Raw genomic sequence first — 26552 nt, forward strand, 5'->3', positions numbered from 1 at the left:
TTGAGCTTTAAGCCAACTTTTTCACTCTCCTCTTTCACTTTCATCAAGAGGCTTTATAGTTCCTCTTCACTTTCTGCCATAAGGGTGGTGTCATCTGCATAGCTGAGGTTATTGATATTTCTCCCGGTAATCTTGATTCCAGCTTGTGCTTCCTCCAGCCCAGCGTTTCTCATGATGTGCTCTGCATATAAGTTAAATAAGCAGGGTGACAATATACAGCCTTGACGTACTCCTTTTCCTATTTGGAACCAGTCTGTTATTCCATGTCCAGTTCTAACTGTTGCTTCCTGACCTGCATATAGGTTTCTCAAGAGGCAGGTCAGGTGGTCAGGTATTCCCATCTCTTTCAGAATTTTTTAATTAAAGTCAATTATTATCTTGATTTCCTTGAGTTTAGGGCTTCTCTGGGAGACAGCAGAGGATAGTGGTCAAGTTTGGGGGCGCTAGACCAGTCACACGGATTCAAATATCTAATCTCGGGTTTCTCACTTATTAGCCATGTGCTCTTTAGCGGATAATGCTCTGTACCTGTTTATTATACTTAATGGAGCAATTAAGAGGACTGTGAAATAACTAAGGTAAAACACTGAATACAACATCTTTAACACACTAAGTGGTCAATAGATGCTATTATGATTTCAATGGGTCATGTGGCTTTAAACTGTTTTTGAAACTTTCCTCCTGGCAAATTTCCCACAGCATCCTGTTATATATAGGATGAAAAATAGTCCTTATAACATCTAAACATCTGAAGGCACCACTGCAGACACTGAAGGTCTGCTGACCCCCAACTATTAAAATCTTAGTTCTTCTTTCAACTTCTCCTTTAAGAGAGTCAGGGAGAAAACAAATGAGTAGAGGGACACGTACAGATTATTCTCAACCTGTAGTATTTAAAGGCTTTCCTGGTGGCTCAGACAATAAAGAATCTACCTGCAATGTGGGAGACCCAGGCGTTTAAAAAACACAAAGCACTACCTATGGTCACCTATGTTGATGGTAGGTGTTTAGATTCTAGGATGACAAGTGTTGGGTTTAGGAGACCCATTTCCTTTTTGCAGTCTGTTTGCGTAACTGAGCCACCATAGACATGGGATCTTCCTGCAGAGAATCTGTTGATGTTAAGGTAGATACACGTGTTGGAAACCAACCCACAAAATGCTTAAGCACAACATGCAACATTCCTATTTCCAATCTATAGGGGGAAAAAAAAAAGCGAGGTGCCGTGGAACCGTGAATCCAGCATCCTATTCTTCTCAAGGGTGGATTCCAACTCAGTGGCTTCCATGCAGCAATGCCCCTACGTCGTTTCTCCTCTTCCCCAGCCTAACATTTTAAACTTTCTCATGCTGCCTACCATTGCAGCAATTATAGATCCTCTTGGATTTTAAAAAGCCATGTATCCCTGGATGAGGTCTGTGGGATGGAAATTTTGAGATAAATGAGAAGGGATGTTGAATGTCCTGGTACCTGTGAGAACTTTATGGTATTAAGTAGGAGGGAATGCTGAACCTTCTGGTGGCAGCAGACCTAGTTCTGGGCCCCTGCAGGTGGGAAGGAAGGCAAAGAATGCAGCATAGGTGAGGAGAGGTCCGATTTTCTTTCCAATGGGAAGTTTACCTCAGACCCATCTTTATTCATTAGATATCTTGTTTTCTTTATATATAGATATATAATGAATTGCACAAAATCAGCTCACTAGGATAAAACTTGACCTTCTTGAATACGGATCCTCTCCTGTTGAAGATTTAATTATTTTGGGAAAACTGTTGTAAGCCAATTGCAAGAAGGGAGACCTTAACATTTCATTCTCCAAAAGAGGCAGCAAATAATGTTTATGAATACAATAAACATATCTCAAAAAAAGAATGATACAACTTTTATTTTCCATGGATTTTAAAGATATTTTTGCTACATAGTTTATGTTTTTTATGAGATTATATTTTTTCATCTGTATGAAGTTCATCCTTACACAATTTTAAGGTGATATGTTTGGTAGTGTATCTATAATCTTTAAAAAGTTTAGAGTTTTTGGAATGTACAGTATATGAGGTAAAATCAAGATTACATTAAAAATTGTTTCTCCTCTGCACTCATTTTACAGTGAGGCTCAAATGGCAAGTACACTATTAAATGACATTTACTATCAAAAATAGGAGTTCATTTGAGATACTATGAAAAACATAAGCCACTGTAACTGCCACAGTGGCACATTTTACCATTTTAGACATTCAACTATATAGAAATCTCTGGGCTATTACACTCAAACTCATTTGTACTGCCACATGTGGCACTTTTAAGAAGTTTCTAGAAAACAATCACTGTTTCGGGGGATGTTATCAGCCTACATATAAGAGATTAAATTTAAATAAAATGTAAACATACAGTATTTTATAGTGACAGATCATTCTTACCACTTGGGAAGGCCAAGTTTATCCATTTCTTTTTTGAACAAAAGTTAATGTTTTTTTTCTACAGCACAGATCATTTGACATAAAACAATTACAATACATGCCCATTCTAATAGAAGAAATTCTTCAGAGATCTTCAAAGCACAAGACATACGTCCTTTTTTTCAAAGACTGACAGAAGTGCTTAGTAATCACTAAAATGCTAACCTCAGCAACTAAAAATTAGTGATTCACTATCCTAAAATTCAAATAATAAATTAAAAAGGCTAGTTACAAGTGTTTTACAGATAACAGATGTGATAAAACAAGAATTTTAGATAGTTTCATTACAAACTGTATTATTACTGGCAGTCATGGACATCTATGCAAGATGTACAATGTGATACTTGACAAGATTCAATCTGATCATCCAATAACTCACAAATGCAAGCTCACAAAACATTAATGAATTATGTAACTGCAAAGTGCTCTAATGCAACATTAACCACATGCAATCAACAACTGGAACAGTATCCAAACAGACATTACATTAAACATTAGTTTTTCAAGAAAGAAAGCAGCTTGAAGTTTACTGGTGCAAATTAATTTTGTCTTCAGATTTGGTGCCCCAAACAAAAAGGTTAGGTTTGATTATGAATTCTGATGGTGATGGCAGTAGTTATGGGAGAAGCAGCAAAACTTACGGGAGTTCTTCAAAATTAGCCTCTACCAGATAGATGGAGTGAGAGTGTATGTGTGTGTGTGTATATATTATATATATATATTTCTACACTTGGTATATATAAAGCCATATGTACGTGCATGTCCTTATACACACACGTATAGTTCAAAGGCTCAAAAATAAGTCTGAAATTCAGGATTGATTATGAATTACTTTTAAAAAGTTAACTATCTAAAAGCCCTCTGTTCTTTTCCATGTTTTCAAGACCTGAAGATGTGTTTCTGAGTAAACGTTAAAATATTTTTAGGCCAAGTAAACTGTCTGTGCTTTCTTCAAGTGACTTATCTGTGAATTCATGAATATATACTTGTAATGAAGAACTCCACATTTATCAAACAAGAAGCTTTTTTCCATGCATATTCTTTCATCCAGTTTTTGTCTGCTAAGCCCCTCCAGTTATTCATCATAATCCCACTTACCAAATTAAGACAAATGAGGAGGTAGAAATATAGCACTAGATTGCTTTCACAGCATCATCATACTTTAACATTTTTATATAGCATGTTAGTGTGAATTTTAACCATTCTGAATTTTTCATTAGGTAATAATCTTTAGAACAAACAGATCAGGATGTCACTGTTACACTCATGCCGACTGGTCAAAATATCAATTATATATTGTATTGTTGCCTCTCAGAAATTTTGTTTCACAAGAAGGCATGTCAAAAAAAAAAAGAAAACAAGAAAGAAAGAAAAAAAAAAAAGAGCCCCAACCAAACAAAAAGCCAAAAATTGCTATTTCTGTGGCTTGCATTCTAATAAGGTGCCAGCCTCTACCTAGCAATATAAAGCATTAAAAATGGCCAAAATGATGTACTAGAGTCTCAATGCCAGTGCTTAATGCCACTGTTTTTGTAAAAGCAATACAGAAATAATTTTAGTACATGACAAAATAAAAGGTAATATTAAAAATAAAGTTATATTTTCACTTGATTACAAAGTACTGAATGATAAAGGCAATCAAAATGGAAAAGAACGCGAAGAGCACAAGAATGACGGCTGCGCACTGCTCGTCACTGAGCGCCCGCCCGGGGCTCGTGCTTTCCACAGTGTCTCTGCTGGCGCTGGCTGGTGGTTCAGTCCTCTGAGAGATGAAGAGCACTGTCGTGCTGTAGGGACCAACGAGGTCCTGATGCCCCGCGGGGTCTTGGCACTGGCGAATGGCACACACGCGGAAACGATATTCACAGTTCAGCTGAAGGCTTGAATACCGGAATGCAGAGTCAGGACCTCTGTAAATCTGATAGCAAGGCATGAGGAAAAGAAGAACTGTATGTGAAGGCTGGGTAGAAAATCTGTGTTAAAACTGGCTAGGTTTAGAGTTATTTTTGACATGGAAGCTTGTGAGAGCCACTGCCTGGCTCTTTTAAACGAGATTTTAAAATACCTACATATTAAAGAACTCAGCTGTTTGCTGTATAATGGCAGGGGAAATCTGAAGAGTCAGGGTGTGCTGTCTGCCCTCGCAGAGCTTACAGACCAGCTGAGAGGGAAGCTGTGCCCCCAGAGTAGCTACAGAATAAGCACAGTCAGTCCACAGCATTTCTCTGGTTTCACCAGATGTAAGAAGTCAAACTTGTGTGAAACCATTCCATGAAAAGAGAAGTGTCTGATCTTCCTCTCCCATGGTATCTTTGTAAAACTGATTTTCTGTAATGTTTCCATCAGATGTGATGAATGAAACAATAAATGAAAAAGGAGAGCTCCCTACAGGTGTCTGTGGCAAATCATTTTCTTTAAAGTGAGAGACCACTTAGAACCAAAGAATTAGATCTTAAAACCCAAATCCTCTGCTCAATCCCCCAGAAGGGCAATAAGAAGAATGGAATTCCACAGATTTTCAAGGCAGAGTGCCAGGGGCTGCAGGGACTGGGCTCCGAGCTCTGCTCTACCCTGCACACGCCGTGATGGTGTGACAGCAGTCACCCTGTAATTACGAGAATGAGGTCAACTAACATGTTACAGCATAGTGCCCAGCATATAGCGAGTGCTCAGTATATGGAAGCTCTCATTTCCATTACTGAATCCCTTCACTCATTCGCTAAATGAAAAGACCAAGACTCAGTGCTTTCCCAGTTGAGATTCCCCAGCTAGTTGGTGGGTTACAAGTAAGGTCAAGCAATTTTAGCTGCCTTGTTTGTATCTGTGTTATAAATCTAAATTTTTACATACTGGTTTGCTCCCAAAGGAGCAAGGTACGATCTTTCCCTCAATTTTGTGCCTCTAGCATATAATAGGTACTTATTAATAAAAGGCCACTATAATAGTACTGACTATGTATATATCAAATGTATATTGGTAGACACTAAAAAGATATATAAATGAATTTTTATTGAAAAATGAATCTTTAAAAAATGCTGAATATGCCTTAGTCCTGAAGATGCAGATGAGCATTTCAGGGAGTGGGAACATAGAAATGATTTATGTCTCAGTGATGGTAAAAGGATGAAGTTAAGTAAATCAGAACACTGTATTAGAAAGCAGTGTGAAACAATATACATACAGTGGGTCAATTTAGTAAAAGTTAAAAAATATGTATTTGTCCTATAGGTACAGTGAATGATACTCATTTTTGCCTTTGAAGTTTTCTTTACTTTCCATTTGTCTCCAAATGATCACAGTAAAATGATTTGGGAAAAAGCCTCAACAAATGGCATGGGGGTGACAGGTGAGGCGATTTGACACCGGGAAGAGGACCATGTTAAGACACTAACTGGAAACTTAGGGCCACTTTACTGTGTGTATTTAAACAGTGTTTAAGGAATCCTGATCATAAGGCTGAGTGAGGGATTGAGGGAACTGGGCATGACAGGGGCTCTTGGTGATAAAAGCACAAGCTTTCAAGTGAAAGTGTTAGTTGCTCAGTTGTGTCTGACTCTGCGACCCCATGGACTGTAACCTGCCAGGCTCCTCTGCCCATAGAATTCTCCAGGCAAGAGTACTGGAGTGGGCAGCCATTCCCTTGTCCAGGGGATCTTCCCGACCCAGGAATTGAACCAGGGTCTCCTGCATTGCGGGCGGATTCTGTACCAGCTATCAGGGAAGTGTTTACGGATACCGAAGAGTTTATGATAGTGATAAATTAGGACGAAGCTGGAGAGAAGAGACTGGGAAGGAAGATGATAAGATCGTTTTGTTTTAGATGTTGGGAAGATGTCTAAACAGGGAGACATCCTATAGGTAACTGCAGATACAAGACTTCGCTGAATGTGAATAAGCAAGAGTTCCCCGTGGCAGGCAATGACCACTGAGAGAAACTATGTCCCTGATGACGGCATTAAGCTCCTGGATCAACCTGTCTACCTACAGGGTTCTCTGTAAGAGGATTTATACTTTATACGCCAATTTGAATTAATTTTCCTGGTACTTGTAACATTAATGAGCTTGGACACAAGAACTGTCTCAGGTATAGACTCCCAAATGGGAATTATCTACTTTGAAGGTGGTTCTACTGTCCCCCAATATTTTTACTTCACCCTGTTATGCCACTTGAAATGCTGCTTTGGTTAAAAAGCACTTGCTTTAAAAAATGTATACACTGCTGGGAGGATCAAAGAGCCAGCAGACACTTGACTTTTGATATGAATTTTCCCAAGCAAAAAGTTTTTCTCCTAATGCCCATAAGGTCAGTTATACTGTGGAGATGAGAGTTACAATGTATGTGAGGGAGGAAGGCAAGAGTCAGGGCAAGAGTGTAATTTTAGAGAACTAGGCCAAGCCTTGGTGAGGTGCTACCGAGTGGGAAGTCTGGTCAAAGCCAATGACTGACCAAACAGGGCAGAAAAGGAAGACGATAAACAACTCTAAGTGCGGTCTAGGGTCAGAAGTACTAGTTGCTGCCACACTAATTTGCTTTCAGACCCCTCAAACCAGCAACATTACAGGTTAAATAGGTTTTTATAGGCTCGCCTAGAAAGTCAACCACCAACTTTTAAAAAAATAATCCCCTTCTTAAAAACATCAACAGTTCCTACTGCTGTAGAATAAAGACCCACCAAGACCTGGCCTCCTCCACTCCACACTCCATTCTTGAGCCTTATTCAACTCACACTTGAGAGGTAACCAGCCCCCTCAAGAGTCCCTTCAGTGATAATCCTTTTGGAAAACATTCTAAAGTCCTGGGGTGGGGGGCGGGGAAATCATTCCTTTTTATAAAGTTATGTTTTATCTTTATTATGACCTTTTATTTGTTTGCTTACACAAAATGTCAATTATAGTATTTCTGCTTGCTTGCTAATGTGTAATAAATGGAAAATAAGAACAGTAATATTAATAATGTAGCCTCTCAATTTCTTCATATGTAGTATTTAATACATATGTGTTGAAAATCAAGTAAATTTTAAGTAAAGTATTAAATTCCATGAATGAGATCAAACTCTTAAAAAATGACCTTCAAACTTTTGGTATTTGTCAGTAAATTATAAAATTATATAAACATTTAAAAGATTTAGATGAGCATATGTACATGCATATATATGATGAAGTTCTAAGGAAATCAGTTTTACAGTATGCTTACAATCTAAAGAGTGTTGATGGGGATAATTTAGCTTTTAAATTAGAATTAGCACTGCTGTTTCATGTAGTGATGTGTTCACATACTACTCAATATGGGATCCCTATTTCCTTTAAACATGTAGTGCAATTACATTTTCTTTAGTATTAATTTGATTTCTTCCTTGGAAGGAAACCTGCTTATCTGTAAATTATATTCAAATCCAATTATCATGTCAATTTGCAGATGACTTAATAAAGAAAACAACCACATTCCAAATTTAATCTGACCCTTTGGGGCCTTCTGTAATTTTGGTTAAGAAATTATGCTTCCATATTTAGCAAAACTTGAAAGGAAAAAATTATACCTATATTGAGAAGTAATCTATTATTAATAATTATAACAGCACAAGAATGAAATAAAATAGATGAATGACTGGTTTTTCTCCTGGGAAAAGAAAATACAAGGTAAGATACTAAATTGAAAACAACCCAGTTTAAAAGCCCTCAAAAATCACGAAGTTTGACAGCAAAAAGGGAGAAGCAGATGAAATGCCTAAAAGAAATAAGGCCTTTGAGCTGCATAAAGACTTCTTTTATAAGTTATAATGAACACTGACAGCTCCTCACTTCATCGGCTATTCACTCTCTACCAGGAATCCGTCTTTGAAATTTCTTGGCTGGGAAGGGGATAGTTCCTCTAGGCTTCCATACGGCAACTCTGCACTCTAACTATGACTATTACCAACACTGTCCAAGCCTCCTCAGTGGTGTCTCTGCATCTGTCCTCATCCTACTCTAGTCACACTGACTTTGTGTCTGATCGTGTAACTATTCTGGTCACAACCCTCCACTGGCTTCTCATTTCACGTGGAGTAAATGCAGAAGCGTGGCCTGTAACACCCTGCATGACCTCCATGCCACTCACAGACCCTCTCTGATTAACTCCCTGACCTCATCTATTATTCCTCCCTTTGGTCACACTGCCCCAGCCACAGTGACTGTCTTCTTGTCCATTAAATGTAACAAGCATGCTCCTACCTCAGGGCCTTTGCACCTACTGTTCCTGCTTTTTGGAACACTCTTCTCCCCATATTCACTTCCTTTGAGTCTCTGTTCAAATGTTACCTGCTGTCCTGTATGAAACAGCACTAGCTGTCCCTTACCCTAGTTCTCCCTACTCCTTTTATCCCGTTTTTTTTTCTCCATTGTGCTCATCACTATCTAACACTGATACAGTGATGTGTTTATCTGCTTTTAGTATCTCTTTTTTTCTGCTAGAATGTAAGCTGCATGAAGGCAAGGACTTTCTGTTCCGTGCATGTCCTGAGTGCCTGGCACAGAGTTCAATAAAGCCTATCAAATGAATGAATACTCTGTTTAAGTTCAGCTCATACCTAAAAGATTTTGCATCCTGATATACTGTGTAGTTACTAATCTTTGGAACACAGTAAGCACTGAACAAATGTCTTTGAATTAGGAAGATAAAGGTTAGTCAAATCTTGTACTGAAAACACGTTAAAGTGAAAAACGGTAAAAACATGTATCTATAGAATTATATTTTGACACATACCTGTTTGAACTCTGAATCTTTTCCCACCATAACCTGGAGACTGTAAATAACTGGATCACCTTTCATTGGCTGTAAACACTCCCATGTAATATCACAAATGTGATCATTTACTTTCTCTATTTTGGGGGCTGTAGAGAAGAAATATAAATAAAATCTGCTTGACTTTTCACTTGGCACGTCACACAGACATTTGTTTTAGTCAAAATCAACAGACTTTAAAACCTAGTTATAAACTTGAAGTAAGCATCAGTGAATGTTTGAAATTTGCCGAGAAATGGTCAATGGCTAACTCTTACTATCCTCCAGGCCACGCAATCTATAAGCATTACAATGCAGACTGATTAAAAGATCTGTCAAGAGAAGTACTGTTTTCACTGAGCTAAAAAGCTAGAGGTAGTTCTACAACATCTTTCATGGTACTTCAAAGAGCATAACTAGAACATGAAATTTTATAATTTAAGAAATTTCCTAAGAGAATGAGTTGAAAAACACCCCCAAATTCTTGACCACACATATGACTACCTCACTCAGTAGTAGGGTAGGTGGTGTTAAAACCAGCAATCTTCTTAAGGTTAAGAGACAACTAAACCAGATGAAGGAACGGAAAAATAACTTTGTGAAATCCATCAACATTATTAGAAGGCGTATTCAAGAACAATCTTGCTATTATGGGTCCAGTTAACAGATGGTGCTTTCAAGTATATGATCCAGGACACTGTACTAGAAGTGTTTGTGATTTGTCCTCAGAGGGAAAGGAATTTTAGTTTTTTCTTGGCTAAATGCACAAAGTACAATACTTGTCAGGGTCATTTTAAAATAAGAACTCTGCTGAAATTAATCTTAAATATATAATACATGCACAAATGTGTGAATGTGTATGTAAATTTGACTTAAAAATTCAAATTAACTGAGTATTAGGTTTTACTAAAACAGATGACCTCTCCCCCTGAAATTCAAATGAATGAAATAGCAATGACTCAAAACAACAAGAATTGTGATTTTTTAAAAATAATAATAGTGAAAATGGTAAATGGCCCTATTAGAAAACCAGCCTATCTATTCAATTTAGTACTTATGTTTATTTAAAAGACGAGTGACAAAAACAGCACTCATTATTACTATGCCAGATAAAATAGCTTTTATTATTAAGTGAAGCTCCCAGTAAGTAGGCTTGTCTAGCTCATTTCCTTTTTATAATTTAAATTTAGACACATACTAGATGATAAATTTTAATTGTACAAAAAGTACATTATGAAAGAGCATTTAAAATTAATTTACTATTAAAAGAAAGTAACTTGAGGATGGAGAACTTACCTTTCAGGGCAGCTGGGACAGATTTTGGAGTAGTGAAAATATATTCTTGGGAAAGAGGACCTTCCCCTGCTTCATTACAAGCTTGAATACAGAATTTATAGGACGTCGACTCGTTAAGTCTTTGTACTTTGTATGTATGACATGGACCTCTGTATAAGGATACAAACCTAAAATGGAAATGACTTATGAAAAATAAACCTTGACTACCTTATGAAAAATGTTTAAAAACCACTAAAGAAGAACAGTCCGGACACTATTTAGCAGCAGTAAGTTACCCCTAGAATTTAACGCCACAGTGTTTTGCCACTCAATAAATCCTTATTTTTCATCAGATGGAAATCACAGAATTAGTTAATTTCCCAATTTGCCATAGTTTCCTGAAAATTTATTGCAAAATTTCATATCCAATCACAGTAACTGTTTCTTTTTAGGCTTCTGGTATCGCTTTGCTTCTGACTGCTGTTTTTTAATGTATACATCTTAAAAGATACTCAGAACATCACAATTTTCATTATCAATTATTTCTAACTAGAGTTACAGGCATACAGTTTGTCACATAAAAAAGGTAATTCCCTTTCCTAGGCATAATTTTAATTGATTTAGTGAGGTTTTCTTAATATTTACCTAACAGTATGAGATAATATTGTATATAATTTCCCATAAATTATCCACTTGAACTGTTCAATGCAAAGCTTAGTGTCATATATGACATACATATGTTGAATGTTCTCCAAAATTTTAATTGGCTGTTTTAAAAATTTTTGGAAATTGAGGAATGAGTTCTACATTAGAACTTACGTAGTTCTAATAGTCTGAAAATTGTAGTTAGTTTAAAATGAAGGAATACTTAATGATCGTTAGTAACACTGTTTCCAAGAATTGGATAAGCCTTGCCTTTTGAATCTCCATTTTTTTTTTTTTTAAACTGAGAGGATTAAAAAACCAGTGGCAAAGCCACTGTTGTAAAAAGCTGAACCACAATAAAAAACCTGTGGTCAGGGCACAGATGAGGTAGCATTCTGACACAATCCCACACAAATGTGAAGAGCTGTGAAAAATCAAAGGAAAGTAACTAAAGAAAGATATTAAATTGATTTATGAAACCTATGTGGTAAATTTACAATATCATAAAACACTTTAATTTCTTTATTTTCCACGAAGACCATAAAGCCATACCCCACACCCTGCAACAGTTCTCTAGATGCCAGCTAAACATTAATCATGCTTAAAGTTCTACAATATAGAATAATATCTACAATAATATCTACAATATAGACTAATATCATCTATACTTCATAGAATCTTTGTTCTATTATTTTTCAACCAAATACCAATTAAATCTGTTTCTAGTAAATCTTGCACAACCCTAAATATGAATTAATTAATTCACCTAACAATAACAACATATATTAAAGATAAATGGCTATACCAAAAACGTGCAGCAAGGCAAAAATCTTCCTTCCAGATATAAGGTTACAAAGAGTACACAAATTCTGCCAGGAGCAAAGGCTAACATTCAGAGAGGCACAGATTTCAGGAAATAAATGATCAATACTATTTGCTCTGTGTAATGCTCTTATGATTGATACAGGATGTTTAATTCTGTACGCTATTTTAAATGTATAATTATTTCTGATAGGGAGTACTGATATACAAGTACCCTGAGTATTCCATTATTGAATATTTGGCTGACATACAAACCCAATGCAAAAAAACAAAATAACCTAGGGAAAAATTGTCATTAGTACTCTGAATCTATCAGACATACAAATTTATTTCTAACAAATTGAGTGAAACATAAAAAACAAAAACAAAACAGAATTCTTAAAAGATTAAAGTATCAACTGAGGAATATATGGCATTGTTTATTTTGGATTTAATACCAATATACTGCCCTGGATTGGATTTTGAATAATTTACACTAATTACTTTGAGTAACACTATAATTCAAATGCATGATTTAGTGGAATAAAACAGCAAGCATTTAATGAGATGGCAAAGGACAGAACAGAGAAGAACCTGAGTAGCCAGGGGACTGGACTATTTATCAGAGGGTCTAAGATCTGATGGTGAGGAAGTGAACTCCTGCATTCACATGGTGTTCACGCCGTGAGTGTGTGGAGGGTGAGACATAACCCTCAAGGATTTCAAAAATCTTATGCCAATCAACTGTTTACTGTAAAAACTACCTCTTGCTGGAAATCAGCATTGACGAACTTATTTTGCAGTAAAGATCGCTCCTTTCACTAGCCTGAAGACAGTGAATGGGTTAGAGAGCCAAAGAACAGATCCCCTATTTTCTTTCTTCACTATGTCTTCTGATGTTTCAAAAATGGCATACTTAAAAATTATTTATGAGAATTGTTTTTGAAAACAATTTATTTCTAGTGTTAAAAAAAATTTATATACTTGAGACCTAAGAAACAATATAAAGAAGCAATTAGAAACACCCACCTTCCATTCTTATCCTCCATCTGAAGGTGGTACTGAACCGAATCTGTCGACAATGTCTTTGGGGTTCCTTCTCCCCACTTCAGTTTAAGGTTTTGGTGGCTGAAGGCAACGCATTCCAGACGAGGTGGGTCAGGAGGGAAGGGTTTTGTTTTTAATTTTATCATGTGGCTGAAAGGACCAGCTCCAAGGCTATTCAAGGCTTGAATTCGTATTCTAAGTGCCATGTTAAAAAAAAAAAAGGTTTAGTTTATGATTATTCTATTTAAAGTGTCTCTCTGGTCTAGGCAAAAATTAAGATAGTTTTTACTGTGTACCTGTATGTTGTATCTGGCTGCAGATTGTCTAGAATGTAGTTTGTAACCTTTCCCACTGTCAAGGGCTGTTTATCTCCAAAGTCTATGCTGTAGGCAAGGATTTCTGAACCATGATCACAAGGCTTTTCCCAGCTTATTGCAAGGCATGTAGATGGTGAATAATTGGGATTTTCTATATCATCATCACTTATTTCTTGAAGACAAGTCACAATAGCAGGAACTGATGGTGGAGTCATACAGGCTACTACTTCACTAAAAGGGCCTGCACCCACAATGCTCAGAGCCTACAAATTAATAGAGCCCCAAAGTTAAAGACATAATTATGCAAATGCTCACAAAACACAAAACTCTAGAGTGACAAAACCCTGACCACCTTTACCTGGACTCTGCAATAATAGGTGGTTGCTGGTGAAAGTCCTTTTAATTCGTAACTGAGACCGGGTCCGCAGTAACATATCTGCATACTTCCTTCAACTCCTCCCCATTCCAATCGATATTCAGTGACATCAGTTCCATTACTCAAAGGGACCTTAAAGTTAAGAAAAGGGGATAAAGTCTTTTGTCTTAAGTTCTGATAGTGATTACATAGTTTGGGGGCAAAAATGTTATTTACCCAAGCACATAAAAAAGTGAACTGTTTTTGGATTTCTAAAAAAATGTTTAACAGAACATAAACTGTTTAATATTACATTTTTATTCATTAAGGCCACCTGAATTAAAGATCTGTCAAAAAATATAACTGTTTTCAATCAGACACAGAAATATGATTCAATCACTTTAAAGAGTATCTTAAGGTAAATACACTTTAAATAATTCTATTAAGTAATATAAATGTTAAATCATACAAGGATATTTTGTTAAATTTAAAGGAAACAGAAAATGTAATTATCATTATTGATTACTACTATATGCAGTAAGTATACTGGAGATAATAAACATGAGAGAAATAGTATACACTAATTCCTATGAATGTCTGTTCTGAACATTAAGTGCACCATGGGTAAATATCTCAGTACTGAGACGGGGCACCACCATGAACAAGAATTTAAACACTTGTAAACATATACCTTATTTAAATACTTCAAAGAGAGAAAAGACTTTACTTTTTACCAAGTGGATTTAACTAGGACTTTACTCTTTGTATAATCTATGGAGATGAAATGAATAGTATCTTCATTCTCTTTTTTAATCATTTAAAGCAAATATAAGTGAAGGAAATGACAATACCTCCCAATTCACTTGTGCACAAGTTGCAGATCTGCATGTCACTTGAGGGGGCTTACACTGATCTGGTGGTCCAGGGGCTGTAGTAATATCATGTTTTTCTGAAAATGGCCCAAACTAGAAAAACAAATATTAGTATCAGTGTTTTCATTTTTCACCTACCAATTGCACAGCTCTCCATAAATATTCACAGATAATTAAAATCATCATCCCTTTCCTTTAAGACTAATTAGTCATAATAAAATTCTCCTAAAAGAAATCACAGAAAGTAAAGATTTAATTAATGATCATGGAAGTAAATATGTGAGGTATTTTAAAGTTTCCTTTACTATAGTTTCTTCTCTTGCCCCTTATTCTTTCATCAATTGGTTTTTTGTAAGAACGGAGGGGAATTTAGGAATTAGGTCGAATAAAAAGAAGAAATCATGTCAAGAGTGAAGAAATGAATACCAATTAAAAGCACGAGAGATTGCAGGCATAAATTATAACTTAAACTTAAGTAACAGCTTTAATAGGGTGTAAAAATGCATTGTGTGAAAATATAGGGAGCAAATATTTACTTGAGATGATTCTGACAAGTTATCACAAACCTGAAAACACAGATTAAAGACACTAGTATTAAAGATGCTACCCCGTGTCCTACAGCCTTGAGGGGCTGCCAAGATCATCAGAGTTTACTAAAGTCTGAAGTAATGGGGAAAGACTTGTCAGTTTAATTTCATGAAATTTTAATTATATTGTAGTTTTAAGAAACACAGTGCTAACTCAAAGTCAGAAGTGACTGGTTGGTCCTCAGAGAACTTTTAATTCAGAGAGATGAGAGATGTCCCAGTTGAGCGGAAAGGGTTTTGGCTCCAGAGTTGGACAGAGTGACTGATGTCTCCCACTTTTTAGTGTGTGTGAGTGCTGGGGCAAGGAGTTTAGCTTTCCTGAGCCCCAGGTTCCTCAGCTGTAAAATGGAGATATCACCTATTCTGTCCATTTTATGGAGTTACACAGGTACAGAGATAATTAAAAACAAAAACAAAAAAATACACAAAACCAGAAATGCTTAGAATGTTAAGTTTTTTCCCTTTGGTAAAAAAAATGAATCACGAGTAGTTGTCAACTGGAAATAAACACTGCGTACAACCAGCCTCAAAACACTTACTTATTTCATCTTATGATCATGTTTCTCCTCTTCTTACTAAGTAAACTCCATTAGTACTGCCTGAAAGGCTCAGCTCAAGGTCAAAGTGTCACATATTAGTAATTGGAGTTTTAAAGTACTGCTATTCTGTAACTGTTAAGCTATGGTATATACTGAATTCTCATTTATCAACAGAGGCTTATTAAAAATTATAAAATTTGGAGTCACATGTTGAAAGCAAAATGGTCAAATAATGGGCACAATGACATGTTATATGAAATACCACTGGGATTTATAATTCAGTCAGCTCAGTTTTCCTACCCCCATTTTGTTAGCTGCACGTAGTCTGAAGCTGTAAGTCTTTCCAGGAAGAAGGTTGCTCACTGTACATTCTACTTCAGGACCTTGGTAAACTTCTCTGGGTTCATCTCTTTCTACAGGAGACATTTCCACCCCATAGCAAGAAATGGGTGATCCACCATTGACCTGAGGGGGTCCTAAAGGTGGAAAGATTCACACAGTTAAACAAGAGGAATATATTTAGTACCAACTTAATTATAATTTATTACCAAAATGAAAATTACCCCATCGTAACTGTATTTCTTTTGCTTTGGGTCTACCCTGTAATCTGGGAGGGAGGCATGGGCCAGGAGGCACAGCTGGAGTCTGCACAAGTAAAGATTCAGATACCTGCCAAAACAAAAGCAAAAACAAAACAAAAATGCCCCAAGCCAAATAATCAGACTGCTTTTGTTAAAGGAAAATAAGACAAACACAAAGACTGCACCAATAATTTGCATCTGAGTATCAAAAGAAAAGGAATAAAGTTCTGAATAAAATCAAATCTAATTAAATCATTAAAACACAAATTTTATATAGGCAAGTAAAATAAGGACAAGTATTACGTGCCAACTGGATATAAAGTTACCAGAAAAAAAAAAAAAAAAAAACCCAACAAAGAACTCTTTTCTTCTTTTCATAATTAAAAAAAAAAAAACTTTCCTCATAACCTAATGGACATTATTTTTGGTGTCCAAATGGATCTACAAATCTCTTCTAAAGAATGTTCTAACATTCTATAAATGCTATTTGCTGTATTTTTAGGAGGTTTAGACTATTTTGACCACTTGACTGTATTTTTCAACCTAAATGCTAATTTAATATTAACAAAAAATTCTTTTCTTTCATCCTAAAAATAATTTAAAAATCAGATAAGTGTTCTCAAGTATTTAGCATCTTTCCAGGTATTTGGTATTACTTTTCATTTCTATGCTACTAAAAAAAACTTTTAGTTTTATTTTAAAAGACATTCTCTTAAAAGCACTGACACAAACTCAGTGCTATATTCATTATCTGCACAGTATTAAGGTTTATACTTAACATTTTATAAACAGTAAGGTTCACACTTAAGATTTCATATTAAAGAAAATGAAGCAATTGGATCCAAAGCCTGTTGCACAGGACTTGCAACTCAACTTCACTGTACTCCTATTTTCAACAAAATGCTCCTAATTCATTAAAAAAAATTACTTTCATTGCATTAAATCTCATTTGAAAAAAATAACAATTATGAATGCTCTAAGATACATTATTGGTTGGATTCATTAAAAATCACTCCTATTAAAAAACATTATACTTTTCCAGAACATTACAAATGTCTCATATATAATCAATGGCACATTTAAGTCCATTTCTGTCTCTAGTAAGAAATAAAATAATTGCCAAACTTTTCTGAAATAAGTATATATTTAGAATTTGTGTTTAAATAATGATTTTGTTTCTATTTCTGTTAGGTAGGGTTAATTGAGCATCATCCTAAAATTTATCTTTATAAAATTTTCTGTAATGTTTTTGTATACCTATTTTTTCCAAAGCTAAACAGCAACCAGACAACAGATATTCACTACAGGCTAAATACTACATTAGTCCAGTCTGGTCACTAAAAATTTAACCATCTGGGTTATACATTTTATGGATGTACTTCAATATTTGAGGTGGCATCTGATGATTTCATCTCATTTGACCAAACTTGAGAAAAGAGATCTACACTAAGTATTACCGCACTCTGTCCTCCATCACTGATGCAGTAAACTCGAAAACGATAGAAACAGCCTGGATTCAGTCGATCACAAAGATGTTCCCTAGTAGCGCCACTGTATATCATATCCCATTTGCTTCCTGTAAGATGGAAGAATTATGCTCCATCAGCGACAAGGTAATGTTTAACATTTTGGTATCAAGGACATGGCAGGTATCCTAGCTTCACTTCACTAAGTAAGCGTTTATGTAATTTGTCAGAAATGATTTAAGCCTGTTTTTTGAGTTTCCTGGAAATGATATAATTTTCTTTATGTGTATAGCTTCCTAGACAAATTTGCATGGCTTTGTTGAAGTGAAATCTCTCTGTAACTCTGTACAGACTCTGACTTAGATCGATAATTTGCTTTTAATTAAACATTTTAAATGTGCTTACTGGCCCAGTAATAACATTATAACACACAAAGAATAGAAAGAACCAATACCATAGGAAGTTTAGTCTTAATTAAAAGACATCTTAATTTTTTGCAAGGAAATAGGCCATTTGATATAAAGATAAAAATGTGTGATTCAAGAATAAAGATCACTAGACAGAGAACTTATTACTAAAACTATTATAAGTTAAATTTTAGAAGATTTTTCTGATACATCTGGGTATAAATCTGAGTGAGCTAACCTTCCGAAGACTTTAGGTATACTAGAATTGAGCAATGCAAACCAATGAGGAAAAAATAAGAAAATGTAATAATGTAAGTATACAGCAGTCTTACATTTGAGTCACTGTATATCTGGAGATTACAACTTAGAGTAGGTCATAACAGGCAAAATCTTATCTGCTACAAACAAAGGAAAAAAATCAAGAGGAAAGAAAAGACATCACGTAAAATTTAGAACCATGAAGACTAAAGTTTTAATAGTTATTCTTACCGTTAGAACCTTCTGCCATTTCCACTACATATTTATTGATGGCTGCCCCTCCATTGTCTTTTGGTGGGTCTATCCAAAGAAGCAAAAGTGGCATTAGGCAGAGTATATACAATTCAAAAAATGACATAAACTCATAATAAACGGAACACCAAACTCAGGATTGCTCTAAAAGAAAGAAGAATCACCTGTAATGACTTTTTAAAAATTAATACCAGCACCTTATTTACTCCTGTTTTTACAGAAGCAGATTCCCAATAAATTTTTGTTTTAAATGAGTAAGTGATTTTAATTTCTCATGAAAACCAGAATGAGCCATGAAAACTTTAGCTATGAATTCAATACTCTTTCATCTCACACAGGCGGCCCCTGTTCAGAGTTCTACAGGTGACCCCAAGTTCTTCCTCCATCAAACCTGAACTTAGTATGTATCAGTACAATGCTCTCCATAAAGCAGATCATCAAACAGTGAGTCTTACATTTCTCACTGAGCTAACAAATCTACTCAAGTATCTTTAAAATGATCTAAATATTCAAATCATTTAAATCAAATATAAAAGTAATGACATACAAATATGCATAATATCTTACCCCAAGTTATTTTAAAACTATGTGAATGTATCTTTCCTTTAACTGAAGGCTTTACAGGGACTCCGGGTTTATCAGGACAGGTCGTAAACTCTACGACTTCACTTGGACTACTTTTACCTTCTGAGTTATAAGCAATAACCTATGATGAGAACACAAAGACATAATTAATGTCTGATACTTAATGATACTGGCTTAATGAACAAAGTGATGGGAGACAAAAAGGGTGAATCAAATGATTTATGTGAGAACTGCTTGTCTGCAAAAGGAACTCAGCACATATGAAGAGAATTCAGGTATAATCCCCTTTCGGTCAGTCCTGAAAATACAAGTGAGTCTAACATTTTGACACTAAACAAGAGTCATCACTGGAACAAGCTATATAATCTGATGATACTTGGCGAGGCTTGATTTAACTTATTTTTTTAACAGTCTTCAGGGATTTAAAAAAATGTCAGATTCTCTGAATTTCCTCTCTTTAAAAGATAAAGGTTAACTCCTCCTCCTTTTGAATTGTCCTTAATAACTTGCTTCTAACAAAGTGTGTAGCAGAAACGATGATGTATGTAGCTTCCCTATGGAGAAGCCCATGTGGTGAGGTTTTATAATTGTTAACTGAAGCAAAAATGCAATCCAACATCGTAAGAGGAAACTGGAATAAATGTACATCTTCCTTAGATACTTTGTAAATTGTGTCAACATAAAAACTGTATTTGAAAATTAAAATGACCCAGTGCTATCAGAAGTTTTGAAAATGAAGCTAGTATACAAAATAAGTATTGCAGGCATACTGCTTACTGTCTGAGCCACCAGGGAAGCCCCAAATAAAACATAACAGATATAATTATGCACTACATAAACAAATTTCCTGATATCACTAAAATTTTCTTTCTTAGGTTCTCAAGGAGTAATAAAACTTTTCTTTTTAATAGTGAAAACACTTTACAGTGGCTTCTATCATTTATTTGGAATAATGTGTTTAAACAAACAATGGTAGGAAAATTCAAATGTTGAATTTGTCAACTAGTAAGCATCCTGTTACCTTTTTGGGAAAACCCCTGTACGAAAATGAAGGCTGGCTTATATTAAATTGTATATTAGCTAATTCAAGGCCCTGTCTGCCAAGCAATAGCAATGTGTATCACTGACCAAGTCAAAGATGGACTATATCCTAGAATGGATGCTTGGAAAGATTCAGGATTTCAGAAGAATCCTAAAGATTCTCACAGGAGAATTTTCAAAGCTTGCTATTGCTTCAAGTGAGCAAGAATGATATGTAGAGTCTTCAGGCCTCCAATGAGCAAGAATGACATATAGAGTATCTCTACTTTCCTAAAATAATTAAGTCTGAAGGCCATCAGATGGGATAGTGAGACAAGCACGTGTGCTGGGGGATGGACGAAGGTTGGGCAGAGGCAGCAGCATTCACCCTGCACAAACTCAAGTGCTCTGGATACGACTTTCGGGAAGGCTATGAGGGCAAGAGGGGTTTCATCCAGTAAGTAAAATACCGTGAACATAAATAGGGAAGAGTTTCTCACTGATGATGATGGGAGTTAGAAATAAGGAAAGTGAGAAAATCAAAATTAATCCGTGGCACTAGATCAAATGGAGGTACAGGGTGCAAACTCATGATTTTTAAAAACAGATATATATGTAGAAATATGTGTTCCTGCATGTAAAGGGTCTATGTGTGTCTACACACACACACACACAAAACATACACATGTACATCTAGTTCTTGGCTTTGTCCACTGAGAGGAGGCCTAGGAGTGGCAAAAATCCTATAGCATTAAGTATACTTACTACCCAGATCCTGACTTCTAAACGCCACTGTCTGCTTAAAGGACCCAGGTGCTCTGAGAAATGGTCAATGTCAAATTTGAAGAAGAGAAAGTAAATGATGAGAATGTAGTATGTGCCAGAAAGGAGGGGCTCAAAGAATGATGGGGTGGGGACATGTCAAAAAAATCAGAAGTCAGCTTGACAAGGGCTCCCAAAATCTAAGACAATTTGAACCTCATAACTGATAAGTACAGTAACAAAATATAACCCACTCAGTAAACAGGAATCCATGAGTTCATACTAATATAAATGAGAAAACTTTTCCTTTTAGTATAATGCCAACTAATCAATGTAGAAGAAATTTTAAAAACCACCACTTGGCAACCATTAATTATAGTTACTGAATGATTCAGGGCAAGAATAATCAATGGATGTTAAAACTAGTGGGTGAGGCTTTGATGAGGAACAAGATATCTATACAGTATTTACAAAATACTTATTACAAAGGGAGAAATAACAACTTTAGAGCAAAGAAACATGGTAGATATCACCTTAAGTAGCTACTAGTAAGTGGACCACCACTTCAAAGAGCAGAACAGCATTACTTTTTTCTGATATACCTGCCAAAAAAGCATATTCTGACTATGTTCAGTGACACCCACATTTTAAAAGATGTTTTGTTCACATTTTACAGAGTCTTGTTAAACATTAAGACTGCTTTGAATTTAAATACATAAAGTTTGAGAAGCATTATTATATAGTAAGAGAGTAAAACAATAAAGCTCACTAGAAAAGGCCAATATATTTTAAGATTTAAAATTATGAGAATGAGGCATGTACTTGGTTTTAAAACAGAACAGTAAGAACAATAAACCTTTCAAGGGCTTTCAAAGCTTACCTTAAATTTATACTTTGTACTGCGTCGGAGATTTTTCACTGTGTAAGCAAGGTCTTCCCCATCATATTTAGGCTTAAAACCATATCCCTGGAAAGGGAAAAAAAGTCTTCATTAGATGGCTAACAGCAGAAATATGGGGAATAAGCAATATGTGAAAAGATTCAGGCCCTCTTCATCTTCTGCTGTGTGCAATGTGAGTAATGCCTGGTTGACTGTAATCTTCTCCTTGGTGTTTCTATCTTGAGAAGACAGATCAAGAAATGCTGCCGACCATTTGTAGGAGGATGAAGACCAGCACTTATCCTCAGTAAATACAGTAACCAAGGGAAGATCTTTGTGTTGAGGGAAAATCAGAGGCAGTGGTAACATCACCATCGGTAAGCTTATCCCTAAAACTAAGGTGAATTTCCCAGATGGACGTTGCAAGAATTAAACAAAACTGTAACTATTTAACATATTTAACTCTCCCTGAACACACACTTGTGTTTCGGTGAAAGATGAGTGATTGGTTGGGCTGGCAGGTTGAGATGTTATTTAGATTTGGCATTATTATTTCTAGCCCTAGGGACAATGCTTCACTTCTTTCACAATGTTATTTTTAAAAGTTAAAAAAAAAAAAACAAAAAACTGATATAATTCACAAACCATGAAATTCCCATTTTAAAGTATAAAAAACAATGGTTTACAGTATATTCATAAGCTTGTAAAACCATCATTTAATTCCTAGTTCCAGAATAAAGCCTAAATAAAGTACTTTGACTTTCTGGTTAGCAGTCACTTCCTCTCTTTTCTTATACACTAATATACTTTCTGTCTCTACGAATTTGCCAATACCTATATAAATGGAATCACATGATGTGTGGGTCTTTTGTGACTGTGCTCTTTTATTTAGCATGACGTTTTTAAGGCTCATTCATGTGTGGCATATGTCAGTACTCTATCCCTTTATATGGCTGAATGATATTCTACTACATGGATATAGTACATTTTGTTTATCCAATTATTAACATTAGTTGACGGATATTTCAGTTATTCCCACTTTTTGGTTATTATGATTAATGCTGCTATGAACACTGGGGTACAGAGTTTTGTACAAACATACTTTCAATTCTTCTGGGTATATATCTAGGATGGACCTTTTCAAAGTAACTCTGAAAAGCTATGGAGCTATAGGTAACTAACAGAGGACAGTCTAACACTTGTTCAGCTCAGTGCTGTCTCACAGGAGATGAGACACTGTAACTGGGTAGTATCATGTGAGGCTCTTCAAAGTCTCTGTGGCACTCGGGGAGGCAGCGTTTGCACACAGTTGGAGAATGCAGACACGCTCTTTTCTTATCTTTTACAGTTGCTTGGTCTAAGGCTGTGATGATCTTGCCCTCTCTTTATTCTCCCTAAAACATATATACTTACATGGGGTCTGTGTTGTTCCCAGGCACAAAATGCATATATACATACACACATAAAAAACAAACCCCCCTCCAACATGTTGAGAAAGCAAAAGACTGAGCTGTTCCTCACTTCCAGTCCTTTCCAAACAGTAACCAACCAAGGTTTCAAAGGGTCCGGGGAAGGAGCTAGCTATTGTGGCAGTATTTACTGTATCAGGATTAATGTCACACTAAAATGTTCTAAATATCCCATTTAAAATACATATACTTACTGAAGTTTCTTCCTCCATCTCTAAAATGTAAGAAATTCCTTCATCTGATGGCGTTCCTGAGGGTTTACTCCATTGTAAGGATAACCAAGTAACCCCAGCTTTAGTTAATACAGGACTTGCTGGCATAGATGGGGCACAGCCTGAGGTGTAATATAAGACTTCTTCACTAAAACCGCTGTTGAAACAAATGGTTTTTAAGAAGGAATGAAGAAAAGTTAATTTTCTAAAGCCAAAGAACACAGTTTTGATAAATGACATTTTTGGTGAAAATGATAAATTTGATAATGAATTATAATCCAATAATGTATCTTTGATGTGATAATATCTTTATGGTAACTAGGTCAGATACCTAACGATGAATTATTCTTTTAAAACTGCCATTTACATAATTAATTTTCTCTTATAGCTTTTGCTAGGTTAGTAACACATCTTAACCGTATCAACAAAGTGATAATACACTAAGGCAGAATTTTTAGTGGTTAATTTGGACTGTAAATAATTTATACAAATGAACAGTCTAAAATACCTATATTAAAATGTATCTTACCTTGTACCATAGTCATTTTTGGCTGACAGTCTAAATTTACAACCCATTGCTGGTGACAGTTTAGTAATTTTAAATTGCTTCTGTAAGCCCATATAACACTGACAAAATTCTCCATTTCCTTTTCCCTAAAAGAAAGTTTTTATACATCACTGTACATTAATGTAAAAAGAAATCCACATTAATTCCTGACAGTAACATATTAGCTAGTATACATTTAAAGTCATCTTTGTTACATACATGTCATGAATCTCAAGAGAAGGTTGAGATAACACATCCTTTATACGATACTCATTGTTCATTAATGCAAATTAGAAAACCAAAGAGTAGGCATCTCTGTATAGCTTCTTGAACTAAACATACGATTTTAGAGCTGATGCTAAACCTCTGGCTTTTAATAAAAGAAACTCTTTCTGAGTATGGACCCCACAACTCTATGGGGTAGTGGCAGAAATTGGTTGATCTTCAATGTGAGTATCTGGCTGCTCTCCTTAACCTATGAAAAGTTTTATGCAAACAGTTTTAAAAAAGGTCCCTCCTGTGCATCTTCAAACCACCTGGATAGCTGCTAAACGTCCCTAAAGTAAACGCTGATGCTACTACTGATTAGATTTAACACTGAAAAAATATAAATAGATAGAAAAACTCCATTATATGTATTAAGATGGGAGAGAGAAAAGCTTGCAGTTCAGGACAAGTGAAGAGTTTCAGAAATTTAAGTGTTATATAAAATCGACAAATTTCTCATTTTCTACCCATTTCTCTTTATTGTGTGGTAGAGTGAAAGGATAGGGCTTCCCAGGTGGTGCTAGTGGTGAAGAACCCGCCTGCCAATGAAGGAGACATAAGAGACCTGAGTTCAATCCCTGGGTCGGGAAGGTCCCCTGGAGAAGGGCGTGGCAACCCTCTCCAGTATTCTTACCTGGACAGTCTCCTCAGAGGACCCCTGCGGGTGGGCTACAGTCCATAGGGTCACAAAAAGTCTGAAGTGACTTACACACACACACACACACACACACACACACACACACGTGAAGGGTGGTTACAGTGACCTCTGTCAGAGAAAATCTTTAGTCTGAATTTGGTTGCTTTAACTCTCATGTTAGTTTTAATAATGTTTATAGTTTATTCTATTGAGTTATCTAAATAGAAACTCATATCATCTCTAAACAATGATAATTTTGTCCCCCAGGCCAGCCACCATAGCTCTACCTCCTTTTTTTGATACTGTTTAGCTATAATTTCCTGAGTAATGTCAAATAAAGGTAGGAAAAACTGGTAACTTTGACTTATTTTTGTTTGGCTGGAAATGCTTTTATTGTTTACTGATAGTACTTCACTTAATACAAAACTATCAAATAAGGGATTACCCTTTTATTCCTAATTTGAGTTTTAAATGAAACTGGTAATAAATTTTATCAAATACTTGTCATAATTTATCAAGATGATATGGTTTTTCTTCTCAAGTACTCTGATACTGCAATAGATTGCCTAATTCTGTATTCACTTAGAACTTCTGGAATAAAACTTCCTTGGGTTGCGCCTCATTACTGTTTTAATATATGGCTGGAATGTCTTCTACTCCCTCTGGCCCCTCCTCTTTGCTGCAGTGAAGCAGCAGGGCAAAAGAGAGCATGACAAATGACAGTAAAACAAAGTACTAAATAGCAAAGCCCAGGATGCTTGCTGTGGTAGGCCCCCAAAGATACCCAGATCCTGACCCCTGGGACCCATGAATATGACCTCAGATGGCAGCAGAGGATGTATAAATGTGGTGAAGGTCAGGCTCCTGAGACTGGAGAGATTATGCTGGGTCATCTGGGTGCATCCTCAATGGAATTACAAGTATCTTTTCTAGAAGAAGGCAGAGAAGGACCAGAAGATGGTCATGTGATAAGGGCAGTAGGGGGAGAAAAGGCAATCTGATGTGGCCATGAACCAAGTACTGAGGACGCCTCCAGGAGCTGGAAAAGGCAAGGCAATGGGTTCTCCTCTAGAGTCCCTGGAGTAAGCACGGCTCAGGTGCCACCCTGATTCTGGCCCAGTGAAAGCCAGTTTGGATTTCTGATTTCCAGAATTATAAGAATAAAAGTGTTGTTCTGAGGCACCCAGTTTGTGGTAATTTGTTAAAGCAGTGACAGTAAACAAACATGCTTGCCTTTAAGGCTGATGTGAAAGAAAATATTCCATCAAGTTAATTAACCAAGTGATTGCTTTGCGGTTGGTTTAGTTGGAAAAAACTAAAACAACAGGAGGTCCGGTCAGTAACATTTTCTAAGCACACCATCAACTGACTCAAGCACCACATGAAATGAGGAAAAAATTATTAAACAGAAAGGTATTTCTGCCTGAAGGTATACATACATTTTAGGCTAATTTTAAAAGTTCAAATGTACTTACCTCATCCCATTCTAAAATAAAACTTTGGATTTTAGAGCCATTGTCACTAGGTGCCTAAAACAAACAACAAAAAAACCCCAAAT

The 26552-nt window shown here is 35.9% G+C and overlaps 1 protein-coding gene across 7 annotated transcripts in view; it reads right to left on the reverse strand.

The window, feature by feature from the left end:
- Nucleotides 1-1859: 1859 nt before the first annotated feature.
- Nucleotides 1860-26552, reverse strand: part of FNDC3A (fibronectin type III domain containing 3A) — a 113623-nt gene continuing 88930 nt past the window's right edge. For all 7 annotated transcript variants that reach the window (XM_010835717.1, XM_010835714.1, XM_010835711.1 and 4 more), the window contains 16 exons: nucleotides 26470-26523; nucleotides 24073-24197; nucleotides 23526-23700; nucleotides 21863-21949; nucleotides 19183-19321; nucleotides 18595-18663; nucleotides 17690-17808; nucleotides 16215-16320; nucleotides 15952-16127; nucleotides 14505-14618; nucleotides 13657-13806; nucleotides 13278-13561; nucleotides 12964-13176; nucleotides 10510-10676; nucleotides 9196-9323; nucleotides 1860-4371 (listed from right to left, as the gene is read on the reverse strand). In XM_010835717.1, coding sequence (XP_010834019.1) covers nucleotides 4057-4371; nucleotides 9196-9323; nucleotides 10510-10676; nucleotides 12964-13176; nucleotides 13278-13561; nucleotides 13657-13806; nucleotides 14505-14618; nucleotides 15952-16127; nucleotides 16215-16320; nucleotides 17690-17808; nucleotides 18595-18663; nucleotides 19183-19321; nucleotides 21863-21949; nucleotides 23526-23700; nucleotides 24073-24197; nucleotides 26470-26523 — 2421 coding nt within the window. In that variant the 3' untranslated portion in view covers nucleotides 1860-4056. The remainder of the gene's footprint in view (nucleotides 4372-9195; nucleotides 9324-10509; nucleotides 10677-12963; nucleotides 13177-13277; nucleotides 13562-13656; nucleotides 13807-14504; nucleotides 14619-15951; nucleotides 16128-16214; nucleotides 16321-17689; nucleotides 17809-18594; nucleotides 18664-19182; nucleotides 19322-21862; nucleotides 21950-23525; nucleotides 23701-24072; nucleotides 24198-26469; nucleotides 26524-26552) is intronic.

The sequence above is a fragment of the Bison bison genome, unplaced genomic scaffold, assembly GCF_000754665.1.
Source record: "Bison bison bison isolate TAMUID 2011002044 unplaced genomic scaffold, Bison_UMD1.0 scf7180017864048, whole genome shotgun sequence".
In the NCBI taxonomy this organism is placed as follows: Eukaryota; Metazoa; Chordata; class Mammalia; order Artiodactyla; family Bovidae; genus Bison; species Bison bison.